This window comes from Peromyscus maniculatus, chromosome 8 (assembly GCF_049852395.1).
Source record: "Peromyscus maniculatus bairdii isolate BWxNUB_F1_BW_parent chromosome 8, HU_Pman_BW_mat_3.1, whole genome shotgun sequence".
Classification (NCBI taxonomy): Eukaryota; Metazoa; Chordata; class Mammalia; order Rodentia; family Cricetidae; genus Peromyscus; species Peromyscus maniculatus.
In genome coordinates this window covers 81,345,001-81,364,449 of record NC_134859.1, presented here as the reverse complement: position 1 = coordinate 81,364,449, position 19,449 = coordinate 81,345,001, and the positions used below count along the sequence as shown (strand labels likewise).

The 19,449-nt window shown below is 51.3% G+C and overlaps 1 protein-coding gene across 1 annotated transcript in view; it reads left to right on the top strand.

Annotated features, from left to right (window-relative positions):
• The window catches only part of Abcc3 (ATP binding cassette subfamily C member 3), a 50,804-nt gene continuing 31,355 nt past the window's right edge, over positions 1-19,449 (top strand). The window contains exons 1-5 of the mRNA XM_006971986.4: positions 1-153; positions 17,699-17,875; positions 18,243-18,368; positions 18,569-18,706; positions 19,345-19,449. The exon at positions 19,345-19,449 is cut by the window's right edge and continues 21 nt beyond it. Of these exons, the coding sequence (XP_006972048.1) occupies positions 109-153; positions 17,699-17,875; positions 18,243-18,368; positions 18,569-18,706; positions 19,345-19,449 (591 nt within the window). The 5' untranslated portion in view covers positions 1-108. The remainder of the gene's footprint in view (positions 154-17,698; positions 17,876-18,242; positions 18,369-18,568; positions 18,707-19,344) is intronic.

Here is a 19,449-nt window from a genome sequence, read left to right as displayed (position 1 = left end):
GCGGGCGGGGAGGAGTGCCGGTCCAGCTGGGAGTTGGAGGCGGCACCGGGCAGGTCTGCTGGAGCTGTGCTGAACCGAGATCTCAGTCTTGCGGTGCACCTGAGCCACATGGACCGCCTCTGCGGCTCCGGGGATCTGGGCTCCAAGTTCTGGGTAAGGCTTGCATCTCGGGGTCCATGCTGCGGAGGGAGTAGGTGTCAACCGCGGAAGTCTGGTCTCCGCCTCACCACGGCTTTCCGGAGGAGGCACTGGAGTGGGGGCGCGTCAGCGGATCCCTGGGGAGGGAGTGTATAACCAAGCCTGAGAGGGTCTAGGCACCAGAGGGGGAACAATGGGTGCCGAAAAGGTGTTTGGCCACGATGCCAAAGCAACTCCTGGTCGGGACCTTTGCTGTCTGTCATGCCTTTCCCTACCGCGTGGAGGAGCAAGGCAGGAGGCAGGCATGGTAGTGCAGGGCACCGGGGAATTGGAAAGCACTGGCGCTTACCTGTTGATCTCAGCCCCTCTGTCAGTTGATCGCAGGGTACAGAAGCAGCATTTTGCATTTTGCCTGCATCCCTAGTGAATGAAACTCCCAGCACCTAATCCGCTAACTATGGCTTGGTTATCCACCCGGTCTTCCTGCCCTACACCCTAAAGCATACAGAGTCCTACTCAGTCAGGTACTTGGTACAGCTAGACCTTCCATGGACAGTTTTTTGGGGAGCCACTGTTTCTGTGGACAAGATTTACCTGGTTGCAGGTCTGTGCGGAGGCCCTATTTACACCCAGGACGTGAAAGAGAGGTGCACTGGTCTCCTAGCCCAACACTCTCCTTTGATAGATGGGGGAAAGGGAGGTCCAGAGAGGAAGGGACTTGCCCCAAAGCACCCAATTGCATGAAATCGGAGCTGGATTAAAAATAGTAATAAAGTAAGTAAAAGCAGACTACTGGGGTGATGGCTCAGGGATGTGGCGCTTACCTGGTATGCAAAAGGCCCTGGGTTCAAACCCCAGTACTGCACACAGACACAACAGTAACCTTCCGTGGCTCTCATCAAATCCTTTCACAAGGCAGCTTGGGTATCTGAAGGGTGTGCAGTCTCAACGCTCCTCTACCAGGCAAGGCAACCAACCAGTGATGCAATCTCAGTTTCGTGAATAGGGGCTAATTTCTGGTAACTCGGGCTGCCCACCCTAGACTGTTTCCAAATCTAGACTCAGAATCCTAGCTGGTAAGTCTTTTCCCATTATGATGTATTTTTGCATACATATTTGTGTATAGGTATCTGGTGTGTGCAGGGGTGAAGGTGAGGTGTTATGCACAGGTGTGTGCTATGTGCCTATGTGTTCACAGGTATGGTCTAGGTTGGGCACGAGATGTAATATGGATCTGGGAGAAGTAATAGAGTACTCCTCCCCCACCCCTGCCTGCCAAATGTTTAGAAGCTGGATCTGTCATCCTGTGTTTGGGAGATGGAAGTAGGAGAACCAGAAATTCAAAGTCATCCTTGGCTACATGACAAGTTCAAAGATACAGGAGACCTTATCTCCAAACAAAAAACAACCGCAAAAACGTGTCTTTGGGGACCACTCTTTTTCTTCATATCACTAACTGGTTCTAGCTCAAACCTCGAGGAGCCCCACCCTCCAGCCCCCATCATCCAGACTGGAGTACCACCCTTCTCTAAGGCCCAGAGATAATCCTTAGCTTGTCAGTACAACTCCTTTGTCTGCTCACTTGGACTTGGCAGGTCCATGGTCATAGTGACTAGGCAAAAAGTTTGAGAATCAGGAAGGCAGCTGCGCCCAGCCTCAGGGACAGCCTTTCACGTTTCTAGGTTGGCAATGAAGCCCTGAGTAATTAGAACTGCCCAAGGCAATGGTCCCTGGAACCTGGAGCTAGAAACCTCGGGATGCCCCCTACCCACCTCCGTCCCAAGCTTAGAGCTGCGCCATGGCAGGGCCTTGGCTAACCCAACCTTTCAATGTAGAGTCTTGGGGAGAAAAGGACACGTGGCTGGTAAGGCCATGGCAGGGTCACCGTGTTGTTAGAGAGCACTGGATTAAGCAAGGGACGAGATGTCTGTCACACTGCCTGGCCTCACTTTTGAGCCTCAGGCAGCCTGGCCCTGGAACTTAACACTGCTCATGAGGCCATGTGGGTGGGAGCGCATCTCTACTGTGACCCTTTAAGGGGGTCTCTGCTTCGATGTCTTCGGTAACGGGGAACTGACTCCTCTGCCCACCCGAGACTGGAAACATCCTCCATCTCCCTTCCACGCTATCTTGGCTTCTGAAAGCCATTCCCCGGCTGCACTTGGCGGCGGCTTCATGCTGGGGTAGGAGAAAGCAGGAGGCTTCTCTTCCTTCAGCCCTGGGAGTTTGCGGAGCTGGGACATGGAAGGGGCTCAGGCTAGGAGGCTGGAGCCTAAGCTGTAGTTCAGTTACCCAAGAGGCTGACTTTCTGGGCTACTGTTTTGTTTGTTTTTTTTAATACTATTTTGCATTTCATTTGCATCATCTACAATTCAGCTACACCCTTGAACGTTAGGGGCTGTGGAAAGGAGGGACTGGGGTAGCCAGGAAAACCTGAACCTGGAAGAAAATGGAACAAAGGGTGTGGTTGGTGGTGAGGCCATTCTGGGCCACTTATGTACCCAGACTTTCCCTAGCTTCTCATGGCCTTTCTCTCTCCACCTACAAAATGAGGAAATGAGCCACCTGCTGCTTACCTAGCAAGATTTTTTTTTTTTTATGGCGATCAAAGGAACTAGAGAATGTGAAATAAAGTTGAGAAGCAAGAAGCACTGTTGGCAGGTCCGTGCACTCCTGTCGACTGGAGGGAAGACAGAGGAATGAGGTCAGAACGGGTGTTAGAGCCCTGGTCCTGTGGTGGGGGAAAAGGGCTGACACACTGTTGGGACAGAGGCTCTGGTTCCAGCTGTTTCCTGGGGATCAGGGAGCTAATGCCTACTGTAGATTCGGCTCCCTCCCCCTAAGGGTAGAAATCTGGGGACCTGTGACCTGGTGGATACCCCCACACCTATGTATTCACGCACACCACTTGCTAGATGGCATGACAGTTCTCCTCCACATCTCATCAGGCATAGTATCAACATCTCAGTGTACACCTTAAATTTGCATGGAAATAAGTTCCAAAAGAACACTAGGCCAGCCAGGCGGTGGTGGTGGATGCCTTTAGTCCCAGAGGCAGAAGCAGGCAGATTTCTGTGAGTTCAAGGCCAGCCTGGTCAAACAATAACAACAACAAAAGAATACTAGGCCAGAAGAAAACTTGGTCTCAAAAAACAATAACAGAAAATGGTGGCAACCTATTTATAATCCCAGTACTTGGGAGGCAGAGGCAGGAGGATCAGGAGTTACAGGATAGCCTCTAACTATTTAGCAAATGTGAGGTCAGCCTGAGTTACATGAGATCCTGTCTCAAAAACAAAACTCAGTCTGGTAGTGGTGGCTCAGGCCTGTAATCCCAGCACTCGGGAGGCAGAGGCAGACAGATCTCTGAGTTTGAGGCTGGCCTGGTCTACAGAGCGAGTTCCAGGACAACCAGGGCTGTTACACAGAGAAACCCTGTATTGAAAACAAAATAAGACAAAAATAAAAAACAAAAACAAAAACAAACAAACAAACAAAAACCTGGAGTGAGTTCAGATGCAGGAGACCAAGGGTGCCTCCAGGAGGAGGTTGTGGATTACCTCTGCTCAGACCTGCCGCCCCATGCCTAAGGGGAGACTGTTGGCTCTCAGAAAGTTTAGTCTGTTTGCATAATTAGCCCTGATCCCATGCCCTCTGGAAGCCTAGAAATCCAGAGGCTGACTTTGTACGTATACGAAGTAATCAAAGCTGCCTGAAAAGTAGTAGGCTCCCCGTCACTAGGGGTGTGTAAGTAAGTACCTGGTGTGAAGCCACCTTGTGGGAAGACCACTCAAGCAAGCAAGGTCCTATCTTCAGATTCTGTGAGCAGCTGGGAAGAGGGCCAATGGAGACTCTCTGGATCCTCCCCCCCACCCCCCCACCCCCATCACCCCCCCACCCCCACCCCCACCCCCCGCCACCCTCACCTCCCAGATTTCTGGATTCTCCTTTCTCTGGCTTTCTCATTGTTTGGACCGCAAGTCTACTTAGCAGCAGCTCCGGGCCCCACAGGTCCCATGATGGCCAGGCCCATGTGAGAAGGATACGTATTCTCACTGCTCCCTCAGCTACCCACTCACCCTAAGGAGGGGCTGAACTCTGGTACTTTGAAGACCGGTTCCCATGACTCCTTACATACTGGGTATGTAACTGTGGGAAAGGCTCTCACCCTCTGGGTCTAGCCGAGCTTAGGTGGCTCTGACCCCCTCCTCCCTTCAGGTCTGGAGCTGCCTGGTAATGATTCTAGGAGGATGCGCCTCAGGCTTGTGCTCCAGGGTCATAAATCAGGTGCTCTAAACCTTAAGGCTCTAGGTATCAGGGACTCCAAGGCTTCCTCTTGAATTATTGCCCAACACAAATAGGCAGCCATCAAGAGACACTGGCAGTGGACAAGGTTCAAGTTTCAGTGTCTTTGGGCTCCCAAGCGGAGACAGTGGCATGCAAGGAGGTAGGGCAGTCTGAAGGGGCAGATGGGTAGAGGGTGCCAACTTCTTAGCCTGCTGGGCACCAAAGCTTGCCATCTCCTTCCAGGGACCTGATCTTCCCTGCTGGGCCTGGGCCTTGGGAAACCCTTTTCATTAAAGCTGGAGATATTGAACCTCAGGCTTATTAGCTTTGGCCTCTAAGTTTTTGGTTTCTGTCTGGGAGATAAGGTCCCTTGTGGTCCCAGATTGTCTTCTCCTGTTCCCTGGGCTGAAGGGAGAAACCTAGGAAAGGAAGTGAACCTGAGAGGGGAAGCTTTGTGAAATCTGCTGGCTTCCCTCCCCACCCGGAAAGAGTGATCTTGGAGACGCACCTGTAATCCCAGCGCCCAGGAAGCTGGTGCAGAGAGATTGGCCTGAGTGTGAGGCTGTCTTTAGCTGCATATGCTAAGATTTTATTTCAAAACAAACAAAAAGGGCTAGCGATGTTGGAGGAGTGCTAGCCAAGCGTGCGCAAAGCTTGAGTGTGATTCCAAGCACCGCACGTGGAACCCCAGCGCTCGGCACGTGGAGGCAGGAGGATTTGAGGCCTCTCTCGGCCACATATTCCCTTTGAGGTCAACCTGGCCTACACAAGAACCCATCCCACAACACAAACAACAGGGACTTGAGAGATGGTCCAACGGTTAAGAATGCTTTTTGTTCTTCCAAGGGACCTGAATTCAATTCCCAGAACCCACATCAGGTGGCTCATGAACACCTGTAACTCCAGCTCCAGAGGATCCAACTTCTGGCCTTCTCAGGTAACTACACTCACAAGCACAGATGTATACACAGACGCACCTATACATAATTAAAAATTATAAAAAATCAATCCTAAGACAATAGCAACAAAAAGGCTTTGGAGTGCAAATGGCCTACATTGGAGGCAAGGACTGCAAGTCTGTGACTATGTCCCCATCCCTCCACAGGCTGCCTCTGGAGTCAGGACACCTGCTAGGCTATCCTCTTGTCCAGGGGGCTGTGCTGTGGAGCAGGGTGTGGTTGAGAATGGGGTCCTGAGCCTGGGCTGGTTTTCTCCTCCATCCCACCTCCACCAAATGACTTTGGTCTTTCTCTCAAGGAAAAACACTCAGGCAGGGCCTCCAGAGCTCAGAGCAACCATTGGGCTCTCCTTCCCACCTTCCTGCCTGCCTGCCTGCCTATCTGCCTGCCTATCTACCTACCTGCCTGCCTGCCTGCCTACCTGCCTGCCTGCCTGCTGCCTGCCTATCTACCTACCTGCCTACCTGCCTACCTGCCTTCCTGCCTGCCTGCCTTCCCACCTGCCTGCCTTCCTGCCTTCACTTCCTTCCTACACTTCTGAGTGCTCAGCCCGGAAGGCACATACTCTGTAGATACTGGCTAAACAAAACTCGTGAATGAATGAACCAATGTGCTCCCAAGCCCCGGCTTCGGTAGCTGAACACCAAGACAACATCACGCTGTTTCTCTAGCACTGAGCACCGTCATAGCAACCAAAGGAGCTTCTAGCCTAAGACACTAAAGTGTAAGTGACAGTGAGGACAGGGACAGTTGAAGTCATTTTCTGGACTCCCTCAGGCAGAATGGAGGGGGGCTCCTTAAGACTTCCCTTTCCACTCCTGCTCTGAGGAGCATCAGCTGGGAGGCAGCCCAGCCCCACAGTCCCGCCTGCCGCCATCCACTTGGTTTCCACAGCAACAGCAGCTTCCTTAATACTGCGATTAAACAGCTGGATGGAGCTGATAAGGCAGAAGGTCGGGCACCCAGAATGGACCACAGGGCAGATGCCCCTTAATGGGCACCGAGGCTGAGATCCCTGTGGACTCAAACTAGTGGCAGGGGGAGGGGGTGAGGACTCCAGAGTTCTGTGCCCCAGTTCTGCCAGCCGTCTCCCAGGCCCCGGGCTGCTGACAGGCCCTGTCCAAAGAAGATTCATTACTTCCTCAATCCTGCATGGTGGGGTGGGGGACCATCTGTGCTAGACCGCTCCTGAGGTCACTGGGAAGTGACTGATTGGCAAGATCATATGACTCAGCAGAAACTGGTGGAAAGGGAGAGGGCATGTTCTGATTCCCTCCCCCCCCCCCTCCAAGCCCTGTTTAGACAAAAACAGGAAGCCTGGGAGGCCAAAGAGGGCTATGCTGGGCCAGCCTGTAGCTTGAAGGCCTAACACGCCTCTCACTCCTGTAAAAGGCCTGGCATCCCAGAAAATACTTTGGTTATTGAGTGCCACTGTGTGCCAAGACACCTGGGACCCATGGTTAACGTGGAACTTGAGCCCAGGCCATGTAATCCAAGTCCCAGGCCCCACCCTTGGGGTCGAGCCCTGTCAGCACTAATATGACATCCACCTGCCTCCACCCTCTCAAATCACTAGTCACCCTTGACCCACGACGCAGCCTGCCCTCTCTCTTGCAGTTCATCCATGGGACTGAGGGGTAGGGACTGTCAGTATCTGGCAGTGGACCAGCTGGATTCTGGGAGTAAACTGAACTAGAAACTGGAATGTCTAGTTTGGAAGAGAAATCCAATCTCGGCTCAGGACGCCATTCTCAACCACACCCTGCTCCACAGCACAGCCCCCTGGACAAGAGGATAGCCTAGCAGGTGTCCTGACTCCAGAGGCAGCCTGTGGAGGGATGGGGACATAGTCACAGACTTTCAGTCCTTGCCTCCAATGTAGGCCATTTGCATTCCAAAGCCTTTTTGTTGCTATTGTCTTAGGATTGATTTTTTTATAATTTATAATTATGTATAGATGTGTCTGTGTATACATCTGTGCTTGTGAGTGCAGTTACCTGAGAAGGCCAGAAGTTGGATCCTCTGGAGCTGGAGTTACAGGTGTACCCTAGGCAGGAAGGAACTTCCTGGTCAACAAAAACTGCCCTTAAGCAAACCTCTCCTCAAGTAGGAGAAGGTAGACCATTCATTCATAACTGAAAACGGTTCACGTGTATCAAATGAGAGAAGGTGAGGAGGGGCTATGGAGAAAATAGACGGGTAAGGGGTGGGTGCAGGGTTGAGGAGGGGGTTGGGGTGGGTCGCAGTTCTAATTAAAAAGCCTGAAGACAGTGAGGGCTCAGAGGCAAGTGAAGATGGAGCCCCTGAAGATGGCCAGGTCCCAGGCCAGGGTCCTAAGTCAGACCGAGGCAAGAAGGTCAGACAGGTAGGGAGCTGGTAATGGTTCTGAGGGCTGTGTGACATTTCCAGATTTTTCCTTAAATGCTGGTTTAGAAAGAAAGAAAGAAAGAAAGAAAGAAAGAAAGAAAGAAAGAAAGAAAGAAAGAAAGAAAGAAAGAGAAAGGAAGGAAGGAAGGAAGGAAGAAAGAAAGAAAGAAAGAAAGAAAGAAAGAAAGAAAGAAAGAAAGAAAGAAAGAAAGAAAGAAAGAAAGAAAGAAAAGAAAAGAAAAGAAAAGAAAAGAAAAGCAGAGTGGTGCAATGGGCGTGTGGTCTGGCTTAGGCTTCCAATAGGTCTTTCCTTGTTGTACTAGAACAGAGGATGTAAGGACAAGTGGCTGGGTCAGAAGCAGGAGACCAGAGAGAGGGCTCTGGAGAGAAGTCAGGCAGGAGAGCAGAGACTGGAGGAGAGGCCAGATTCTAGAGCGATCGGGTAAAGTAGGTGAGGTTTCCTGTCTATGGATAACGGTGATGCAATACAGCATGGCCACAGAGTTGCGCTTAATCTTTGTGCGTACATGAGGGGCTGTTTTTGTCTGAGGCAGGGTCTTGCTAGTAGCCTAGGACAGGCGTGTTACGGAGCTAGGAGGTATCGCTGCTCCCGACTTCCCACTTGATCTTTTGGGTAGGATTTCCTGAGACAAAGAGAGAAAGCTAGGCTGCCCAGCAAGATTCTGTCCTGAAGGAAGGAAGGAAGGAGGAAGGGGGATGAGAGATGGGGAGGGACGGAGGGAGGGAGGGAGGCATTTTTGCCAGTCTCTAAGGCAGGCAGGCAGCAGAAGGGACCTGTGCTTCCGGATTTGTGGTGTTTATATGTCCCATTGATGTCCTAGCAATAGCTCCGGGGGAGTATTCCGGGATGCAGGAATGAACAGGTACCTGCTGTCTCCAAGGAGACTGCGCCCAATCAGAATATACCTTCCCCAAGGAGAAGCACCCAGCTAGGACCTTCATGAGCTCAGAGCAGCCATCCGATCCTGACTCCCCAAGGGTGCTGGGCTGTGGTTATAGTGTCTGTGTTTATGTCATGAAACATGTCCCCAGTAGCTTCATGTCCTGAAGTGTGACCAGGTGACAGCTGGGCATTTACATTGCCATCCATCGCTCCCGCAGGGAAGGCGGCTGTGGGTCTGTCATTACTTGCACCTGGAAAGTGGAGTTCAGAGGGTTGCAGGGACCGGCCACCATCCCATGACTCAAAAGTGGCAGACCCGAGCATAGTGGTACATACCTGTAGTGAAGACAGCAGGATTGAGAGTTCAAAGCCAGCCCAGGCCACAAGTGAGTTCAGGGGCTACATAAGAACCTGCCTCAGACGAGCAAACTGGTGGAGCTGTACCACGTCTACAGCACCAGGGTTGGGTCCTCTGGTGGCCTTAGAAGCCAAGCCAGTGGCCTGCCAAGCGTACTGTGGACCCATAGATAGGCACTCTCCCCCACACACTCCCCTGTCACTTATTTAACAGCCTCTAATCTGCTCCAGGGCATCTGGCCCTGTGCTGGAAGCTGGATGGGGATGGAAGAGAGCAGGAGGAGGGCATGGGTTACCCCCTACTGTCTGCAAGGCTCAGGGGACAAGGTGTCTTCTGGTACATGAGTCCAGGAAGAATGGATTGGGAGAAACTGTCCAACCGCATCCCTGAAGCCAGGATATTTGTCCTGGTTCCACAGTGTCAACTGTCCCTGAAGCTGTTGCCAAAGCCCGGGGCGCTCACTTTCTCCTCTGTAAACCCAACCCTGCGACACCCCTGTTATGTATTTCAGGGACTTGTTTTGAGCTAGCCAAAGGAGATAATGACCCTGTGAGCACAATCATAAAATGCTGGAAAAGCTTTGGGGACTTTTATGACCCTCCCTGAGCGGGGGTAGCGGAGGTGACACAGGTCAGAGCACTGGTATGATGACATGTGCCTGGAATCCAGGTACTCCCGCAGCAGGTCCAAAGTTCAAGGCCAGCCTGGGGAATTTAGCGAGCCTCGAGGTAAAAAGGAACACGAAGTGGTGGTGTGCTTGGCTTGCTTGGTTAAGACCCAGTGCCACCAAAATGGGGAAGACTCATTCAACAGACAGAGTCTGGGGGTTTTTCTTGGTGGGGGGTGGGGAGCATGCCACGGTGCCTGTGTGGAGGTCAGAGGACACCTTTGAGAAGCCAGTTCTCTTCTTCCACCATGTGTATTTTGAGGGATTGAACTGAGGTTGTCAGGCATGGCGGCCAGTGCTTTTACCTACTGGGTCAACTCCTCACCCGCTCAACGTGTAGTTTTGAAAGCTTCGTATATATCGAACCGAAAGAAAGGTGCCTGTTTTCATGTTTGCACACACCTGTCAGAGGAAGGGCATTTGCTTGCTTGTTGCCACAGAGCTAGCCTGTGGAGCAGACTTTCTTCTGGGCCACCAACCAGCTGCCAAATCATGACATGGAGACTTCTTGTTAGTTACGAATGCCTGGCCTTGTCTTAGGCTTGTCCCACTAGATCTTATAACTTAATTTAACCCATTTCTCCCCATCTACATTTTGCCTCAGGGCTTTTTACCTTTCTTTCTGTGTGTCCTACTCCTGTCTGTCTGTCTGGCGACTGGCTGGCGGCTTCCTGGCGGGCTGGCCATGGGCATCTCCCTCTTTTTCTCCCTCATTCTCCCCTTCTCTTCTCTCTCAAGCCTAGATTCCTCCTCCTACTTATTCTCTCTGCCTGCCAGCCCACCTATCCCTCTACTGCCTTGTTTTTGGCCGTTCAGCTTTTTATTAGACCAATCGGGTGCCTTAGCCAGGCGGCACATCTTCACAGAATTAAACAAATACAGCATAACCAAATGTAACACACCTCGTAGTAGTGTATGCCGGGATAGCTGGTTCACAAGTTTTGAAGGATTCTGTCTCCACCTCCCATCTGGCCATAGGAACACCAGGATTACAGATGTGACTTATGTGGATTCTGGGATTTGAACTCTGATCCTCACACTGGAGAGGCAACTGAGCCTTCTCCCTAGTCCCCAATAGATACTTTTTAAAAGTTCGTAACCTGGATTGGTGTCGGGACACTTTGCTTAGCATGTTTGGCTCAATCCCCAGGACCAGAAACGAAGACAAAAGTCATAGCTCTGACTTTTGCCCCAAGCTTAGTGTAAAATGTAAGGTCTAGAGGTCTCCTTTTCTCAGTTAGGAGCTGCCTGGAGACAGGTAGGGTGTGTTCTCAATCGAATGTTCGCACAGTGGAACACACAGAATTGAAGGTGAACCCTCCAGAATAATATATCAGACAGACACCATACGGTTTCATTTATGGGAAGATCCAAGCTGGGCAGAATCATCCACTGCATGAGAGATTGGGATGAGTTCTCTGTGGTGGACAGTGCTGAGGAGGGCCCCAGGGCCCCTTCCTGCTGTCGGTGTTCCAGCTCTTGATTGTGGGTGCTGTTTACACAGCTGGACGCACCTGTGTGCGGATACAAAATCATGGAGGTTCCTATGTCAGAGATATGTGTGCTTTTCTATAACTCTGTCACACTTGAATTTAAAGAAATGATTCTAAAACGGGGTTGGCAGGAATGGTGGCGTACACTAGCAATCCCGGCACTGGGGAGGCGGAGACAGAATGGTCAAGAACTTAAGGCCAGCCTGGGTTACAAGAGAGAGACCCTACCTCAAAAAAAAAAAAAAAGGAAACAAGAAAAGAAAGTCTGGGGAGGGAAGGAGAGGGGGAAAGGGAATGAAAAGTAAGCTGGGGGTAGAGGACGTCTGCCTCCTCGCCTTCTTCATCTGTGATTGACAGGGCAGGAACTCAGCAGGAGTGTGTGGGTAGCTGGCTTGTACAGTCTGAGTGAAAACATAAAATGGGCCAGACTCAGAGGTACATGTGTATGATCCCTGTTCATGGGGAGGCTTAGACCAGGAGGATCACAAGTTTGAGGCCAGCCTGGACTACATAGTGAAACCTTGTCTCAAAAAACCCTACATCACCACCAGGTGGTGGTGGTGGTACCCGCCTTTAATCCCAGCACTCGGGAGGCAGAGGCAGGAGGATCTCTGTGAGTTGGAGGCCAGCCTGGTCTATAGGGTGAGTTCCAGGACAGCCAGCGCTGTTAAGACAGAGAGACTCTGTCTTGGAAAACAACAACAACAAAACCTGTATCTTGAACTATAGCTCAAAGGTAGAGCACTTGCCTACCATGTGCAAGCCCTGGGTTTAATTCCCTAATAAGGGAGAAAGGAAAGAAAGATGGGAGGGGGGAGGAAGGGAAATATAAAGAACCAATGAACACCTGCTGCACCCTGTATAGGGCTTTAGAATGGAGCAGGCATACACCAAACCCCAGTCCCCCGACATGAATGCACACATGCACGGCTTGAGAGAGGCACCTCCCGGCCTCATGTCCTGGCTGCGGCTGCCAGGCTGCTGTGTTTGCAGCACTGGACTTTCTCCAAAGCATCCTCCAAGGCAGGAAAGCTGCTCCAAGAAGTGACACTCCCAACAAGTGCTGATTCCAGAGGAGAAAGGATGCTCAGGAGGGAAGAGGCTGCCCCTGAGATTGCCCAACGCTGCTCGGTGGAGGCACTGGGATTTGCAGAGTTGAAAGAAGAGAGCCCGGACAGAGCAAAGGTGTACATGTGGGAATCTCAGAGCAGGCTCGGGGTGGAGAGAGTTGGCTGTGGGGTGTGTGTGTGTGTGTGTGTGTGTGTGTGTGTGTGTGTGTGTGTGTGTGTGAAGGGAGCAGGAGGAGGAGAGTGGAAGGGGAATCCTGCAGGACCTACCGGACAGGGTGGGCCGGGCAGTGTATGCAGCAGACACCACTGTAACTGAGCCGGTGTGTGACGGGGGCAAAGCTATATTTCAGGAAAGAGCAGCAGTGGCCAGGGCATTGGAGAGCAGAGGGCTACCCAGAGATAATTAGGGGAAAGACAGGCTAAAGAAGGGAAGGCAGGGGGGTAGTGGCCTTCCCTAGACACACAGGTGGAGAACCCAGGCCCCTGCAAAGCTCCATAGATCACTCAAGGCCTGCTGGGGGTTTTACATGCTATAATGAGAGACTGAGACTTCTAGGTAATAGGGAGCCACTGAAGATTTAGAAGGAATGTATCATATTATCTTCTTTGTTAACTCTTTCATTTCTTCAATATATAAACACCTATATAAAATACATATTATATATGTATGTATATGTGTATATATATGTATATATGTGTGTATATAATATATATACACATCTTGTTTGCTCTTTTTGATACAGTATCTTACTATATAGTCCAGGCTGGTCTTGAACTTACTACATAACCGAAGCTGGTCTTGAGCTCTTGCCAATCTTCCTGCCTTAGCCTTCTGAGTGCTAGAATTACAGGCATGCATTACTATGTTTGGCTTCAATTCTTCAATAAATATTGAATAGAATTCACCTTTAAAATGTTTAAGATTTATTTATTTTATGTTTACATGTATTAGTGTTTTGGCTGCATCTATGTGTGTGTGCCACGTGCGTGTGTGTGTGTGTGCCCGCTACCCTGGGAGGTTAGAAGAACTGGCAGCAGAGTTAGAAAAGGTTGTGAGCCACCATGTGGGTGCTGGGAACCAAATCCCAGTTCTCTACGAGAACAACAAGTGCTCTTAACCCCTGAGCCATCTCTCCAAGCTCCTCACCTAAGTTATTTAAACTACTTCTTCTGGGCATCTACTATGTGTTTGGTACAATAAATTAAATAAAAGTAGTTTACTTCAATAATACTACATGTTAACAAGAAGGGATGGAAGATAATGTGATAACTGAATAAACTATGTACCATTTTAAGGCATAGGTGCAGCAGAAAAGGGGGGGAGGATTGGGAATGTTTGGAGTCTGGTGAAGGTGGTAGTATTATACAAGGGGATTATGATAGACCTCCTTGAAAATGAAGGACTTAACCATGTAAGGGAAGAGCACTCTGGAAAAAGAGGATGATGTGTGCAAAGACCCTGAGGCAAGAATGAACCTAGCATGTGCAAAGGGCCAGTGGCCACCTTTAGGCAGTAGAAACAGTACTGGAAATCAGGTCAGAGGGATGGGACACTGTCCAGGCTATAGGGGGCGTAGAATGGAGGTTCCTGGTTAAGAGCTGGACACAGCATTGGTGATTGAGGTGCAAAAGGCTAGAAAGATCTCACTGGTACCTACCTGACCCAGAACTGTAAGACCAAAAGAGATCAGCAGCGGGTGAGTCCAGATAGAGGAGAGAAAGGTCTGAGCCTGGGCACTCTCACACCAAGAGAAGGAGCCAGCGAAGAGACTCCATGGCTGTGAAGGAAGCAGAGTGCCAGCCCAGCACCCACATCCTTGAGGTACCAGAAGGGAAAAGAGCAGAGCCCTGAGGCAGGCGCTCTGAGAGAGGTCAGAGGTGGTGTGATGGCCAGAGGGCAGGTGAGGGACCAGGCAGGAAGTATGATCATCCCAGCCTCAACCCTGAAGAAGTCAGGGCCCAGAGAGGTAGGTGAGAGGCGAATCTCCTCGCCTGGGATCACACAGCTTAAGAGAGGCGAAAGCCAGAGTCAGACACCTGCTATCTGGGCAAGAGCCCAGTACCCCGGCACATCCGGGGGACCTAGAGGTATGGTGGTGGCTTTGACAGGGACAAGCAGCAGCAGTGGGACACTTGTTCCTTTCGGGTAGTAAACAAGTTTGGTATAAACGGTGTTGAAACTGAGGTGGCTGAGGACAGATGGGCACAGCATCTGAGAGGCAAGGGCAAGTGGCCACATAGGCCTAGGAGACCGGGGCTGTTGAGTACAATCTGTGAACCATGATGCAACAGCCCACGGGCTGAGGCTGTGTGCTCAGAGGTCACTGGGAAAAAGAAAAGTCCAGCAAAGAATGCTGCTTGCCTGCAGTGGAGAGACCAGGAAAGAGTCATTTCCAAGGGGTGGCCATCAGCGGGCATGAGAGTGGCTGAAGCCGTTTCCCATGCAGAGTCTGGCAAAGCTCAGTGACCAGGTGGCAGCCGGAGATTGGGGGAGGGGAGGGGCTGGTGGAGAGAAGGTTAGGAGAACTGAGACACCCACCTAGCTTCTCCATCTCCTGTCAAAGCCAGGCCAGTGCCAGTCACCCCTACAGAGGCCCTTTTCCTCCTCCCCCCCTCTTTTCTTTTCTTTTCTTTTTTTTTTTTTTGCATATATGTCCACATACACACATGTGCGTGTGCATGCAAGCCAGAGGACAGCCTGAAATGTCACTCCTCAGGCACTGTTCCTACGGAGCCATGCCTTTGGTACCATCCACCTTTTTTGAGACAGGGTCTCTTAGCAGCCTAAAGTTCTCCAAGTAGGCCTTTCTTCATCTCCCATCGCTGGCAGCATGAGTGCAGGCCATGCACGCCTTTAATTCCAGCAGAGGCGGGTGGATCTCTGTGAGTTCGAGGCCAGCCTGGTCTACAGAGTGAGTTCCAGGACAGCCAGGGCTATACAGAGATACCCTGTCTCAAAAAAACAAACAAACACAAAAAGAAAAACGAAACCACTGAGCTTCCCCTGATCCATCAAGCTCCACCCCAATCCGTAGGGCATGCATTAGCGCTTCCTTGTTCGTACAGGAGCAGCCAAGTCTTCAGATTCACACACGTTTGAGAGGAGCTTCCAATTCCAGTAACGGAAAACAAATCTGCTTCAGGAAAATCGGGTTTATGTGCATCTGTGACTTGCATAAAAATTAAATGATAGTTAGAAGGTAGGCGGTATATCCTCAGGCAACACTTGTCTCTAAGTGGATGGGATGGTGGGCGGTTTTCTCATTATTTGTTTGTATTTTGGGGGCTTTTTGTAAAGAACACCTAATGCTTTGTGAGAAGGGGGAAGGGTGAGTACATTAGCTACCTTGGAGGAAACGATCTGAATACAAAGCATTTGTGAATGAACTTATTACCTCGTCTTGTTCCAAAAAGTGTGGAGGTCTATAAGTACAGTCCAAGGAAGGACTGTGGCAAGAGGGTGACCCACCACCCTGAGTTGCCTGCAGTACCTAAAACAGCCTTCCCAGGCTAGACCCCGGGCCCTTCCACTGAACAGAAACAGGTGCTTACCTGTCACTTTGTAATTTGCAACGATCTCTGCCTATGCAGAGATCATGCGTGCATGGCCTGCACTCATGCTGCCAGCGATGGGAGATGAAGAAGGGCCTACTTGGAGAACTTTAGGCTGCTAAGAGACCCTATCTCAAAAAAGGTGGATGGTACCAAAGGCATGGCTCTGTAGGAACAGTGCCTGAGGAGTGACATTTCAGGCTTGCATGTATGTGGACCTGTACACACATGAACATGTGTATGTGGACATATATGTAAAAAAAAAAGGAAAGAGGGGGAGGAGGAGGAGAGTCATCTCCTATGACTCTCACGTCACTCATGGAGGTAGACAGGGGCAGAGGATGGCCAGCCCATCTTTTTCTCTGTGGTATGTCTATTCGTTAGCATGTGTATTCACACAGAGGTGTGTGCGTTCGGAGATCCAAGATTGATTGTTATCTACACTTACTTTATTACATTTGTTTATTTTGAGGGGTGTGTGCAAGTGTCACAGTGCACATGTGAAGGTCAGAGTACAACTTTCAGGAAGTTGGTTCTCTCCCATCCCCCTCCCCCCTCCCGCCCCCATCGCCCCCCTCATAGTTCTGGGGATGGAACTCGTTGGTAAGTCTTAGTTGGTGGCTGGTGCCTTTGCTGGTCTTCCACCTTTATTTTTTGAGACAGTCTTTCAGTGAACCCAACAACCACCAGTTCTGCTAGACTGATGGGCCAGTGAGCTTTGGGGATCCACCTGTCTCCCCCTCCTCACATCCACCCCCTGCCACTGCCACCCCAGCGCTGGGGTTTACAAGTGTGGATTACCATGCTGCTTGGTTTAAAAGCAGGAAGAAAAAAAGAAAGAAAGAAAGAAAGAAAGAAAGAAAGAAAGAAAGAGAGAGAGGGAGGGAGGGAGGGAGGGAGGGAGGGAGGGAGGGAGGGAGGGAGGGAGGGAGGAAGGAAGGAAGGAAGGAAGGAAGGAAGGAAGGAAGAAAGAAAGAAAGAAAGAAAGAAAGAAAGAAAGAAAGAAAGAAAGAAAGAAAGAAAGAAAGAAAGAAAGAAAGAAAGAAAGAAAGAAAGAAAGAAAGAAAGAAAGAGAAGGAAGGAAAGAAGGAAAGAAGGAAAGAAGAAGAAACATGGATTCGGGGACCCAAACTCAAGTCCCCATGCTTACACAAAAACGTCATCCACCTAGCCTTGCCACCCCATCTTTTTTTTTTTTTTTTTTTTTTTTTTGGTTTTTCGAGACAGGGTTTCTCTGTGTAGCTTTGCGCCTTTCCTGGAACTCACTTGGTAGCCCAGGCTGGCCTCGAACTCACAGAGATCCGCCTGCCTCTGCCTCCCGAGTGCTGGGATTAAAGGCGTGCGCCACCACCGCCCGGCTTGCCACCCCATCTTAAAGGCACCTAAGGTCCTGGGGATTCTCTCTTCTTGCCTGGGAGAGGTCTGGAGAGAGGGGTTTGGGTTTGTATTCATTTTGAAAAAAAAAATAGGGGGAAATGATTAAGAATATTGAAGAACACCGTTAGCCTGAGAGGAGTGGAATGCAAAGAGACATCAGTGACCTTGCAAGATAATGGAAATAGCGTGTCTTTATTGTGGCAATGGTTTTGAGGGGTTATGCAACTGTTAAACTCACTGAATTGTACACTTTAAATGGGTGCAGTTATATTGCGCTTAAATTATCCTTCAGAAAGAGTATGAGGAAATGAGGCAGCCTCAGGCTCCCTAGGAGTTCACACCAGGCCATCCCTGCTCACCTGTTCACATACATATTCAGTCTCTTGCCCTCACCCATCCTCCGCCCACGCCCACGCCCATCCTGGGTGGATGGAGTGGCTCCCTAGTCCAGCCACCTCCCTGAGGGACGAATGATGCCTGCCGGGGGTTATCACAACGCCTGAACTGTTCCGTTTCTGTTCCCCAGGACTCCAACCTGTCTGTATACACCGATTCTCCAGACCTCACACCGTGTTTCCAGAACTCCCTGCTGGCCTGGATCCCCTGCATCTACCTGTGGGCTGCCTTGCCTTGCTACCTGTTCTACCTGAGGAACCACAAGCGGGGTTACATCATCCTCACCCACTTGTCCAGGCTCAAGACGGTCAGGGGCCCAGGGTTGCCCTCTGAGTGGGGAGACCTGAGGGATTCTGCTGCTTCTAATGAACTCCTTGCCCCCGTTAGCAGCTAGACCAGAGTTCCTGTTAGCAGCTAAACCAGTGTTCCCAGCCTGCCCCTGCCCCATAGTTCCAGGTCCTAAAAGCCTACCGACTGGGCCTGGAGCCCTTCCCTGTTTAGAAAGTTGTAGAACGTTCAAACAACAGACCTTCCCATCACCCACCCTAGACACTTCTGAGTCGGCCCAGGCAGGTCTGAGAGCTTTACGGTGGCTGTGTGAGCAGGGACCCCTCCCCAGCAGGGACCGGCATTGCCGTCGGGGATGCAGACTCCAACCTGTGCACTGTCCGCAGGCCGTAGGTGTCCTGCTGTGGTGTGTCTCATGGGTGGACCTCTTCTACTCCTTCCATGGCCTGATCCACGGCTCAGCCCCTGCTCCGGTCTTCTTTGTCACGCCCTTGGTGGTGGGGGTCACCATGGTTAGTGTGGGGCCCGGGAGACTCGGGGGAGGTCTCCAGGGGGGTGTGGAGTATACCGAGACCCTGGGCTCTGAGGAAGAGGGTGGACACATGGCAGTCGTCGGAGGATGACTCCCAAACATCTGACCACACCGGAGGGGGCTAGAGCAGGCCTAAGGTGTGTGTGCTCTGGCTAAGCCTTCCCGGCCCTTCCTGGACAGCTGTTGGCCACACTGCTGATCCAGTATGAGCGGCTTCGTGGAGTGCAGTCTTCAGGGGTGCTCATTATCTTCTGGCTCCTGTGTGTGATCTGTGGCGTCATCCCCTTCCGTTCCAAGATCCTCTCAGCCATGGCAGAGGTAAGAGGGTCGGTCAGACCTTCCAGGTCTAGCCCTGGTCAGGGGCGTGGCTTCAAGGCTCAAGGTCCCTGCTGATTCTAGGCTTCTCCTCAACCCCAGGGTTTCAGCACCTTTTATGCTGTCCCTCCACCTGCGACATCTCTGCTCGGTGGCAGGAGGTGGGCAATGCAAGGAAATAGGTCCAAGATCCCACCGTGGTTCTGTGCTTCTGGGACAGAGGAAGGGGAGGACAGTTCTGAAACTGCCACCCCCCAGTTCGATATATAATGTGGATGCAAGTGTCGGTTATGATCCCATGTGCAGGTGTCCCTGAAGTCCCGTTCATTTCTTCTCTTTCTTCCCACCTGCTTCAGTGGGGCTTGGCTCTTTGATGGTGGGTGGGACGGAGCACTGACAGCCAGGTGGCCCCCATCTCCCTCTCTCGGGAGGACATAGGCAAGGAGCCAGCTGCTGATTTTTGTGGCAGCCCAATGCCTGGCTCAAGGCAAGTCCCCACCATGCCCCCGCCCCCAACACCACACCACTTCCCCACCACTCAGCATCCTCTGGCTCCTCCAGAGGAGCCTGACACCTCAGGGTGCCGAGCTGCAGGCCAGCCTTCCTGAAAGCTTCCGAGGTGCCTCTCCACTCTCCCCCAGGGTAAGATCTCAGATCCCTTCCGCTTCACCACTTTCTACATCTACTTCGCCCTGGTGCTCTGCGCCCTCATCCTGTCCTGCTTCAAGGAGAAGGCGCCCTTGTTC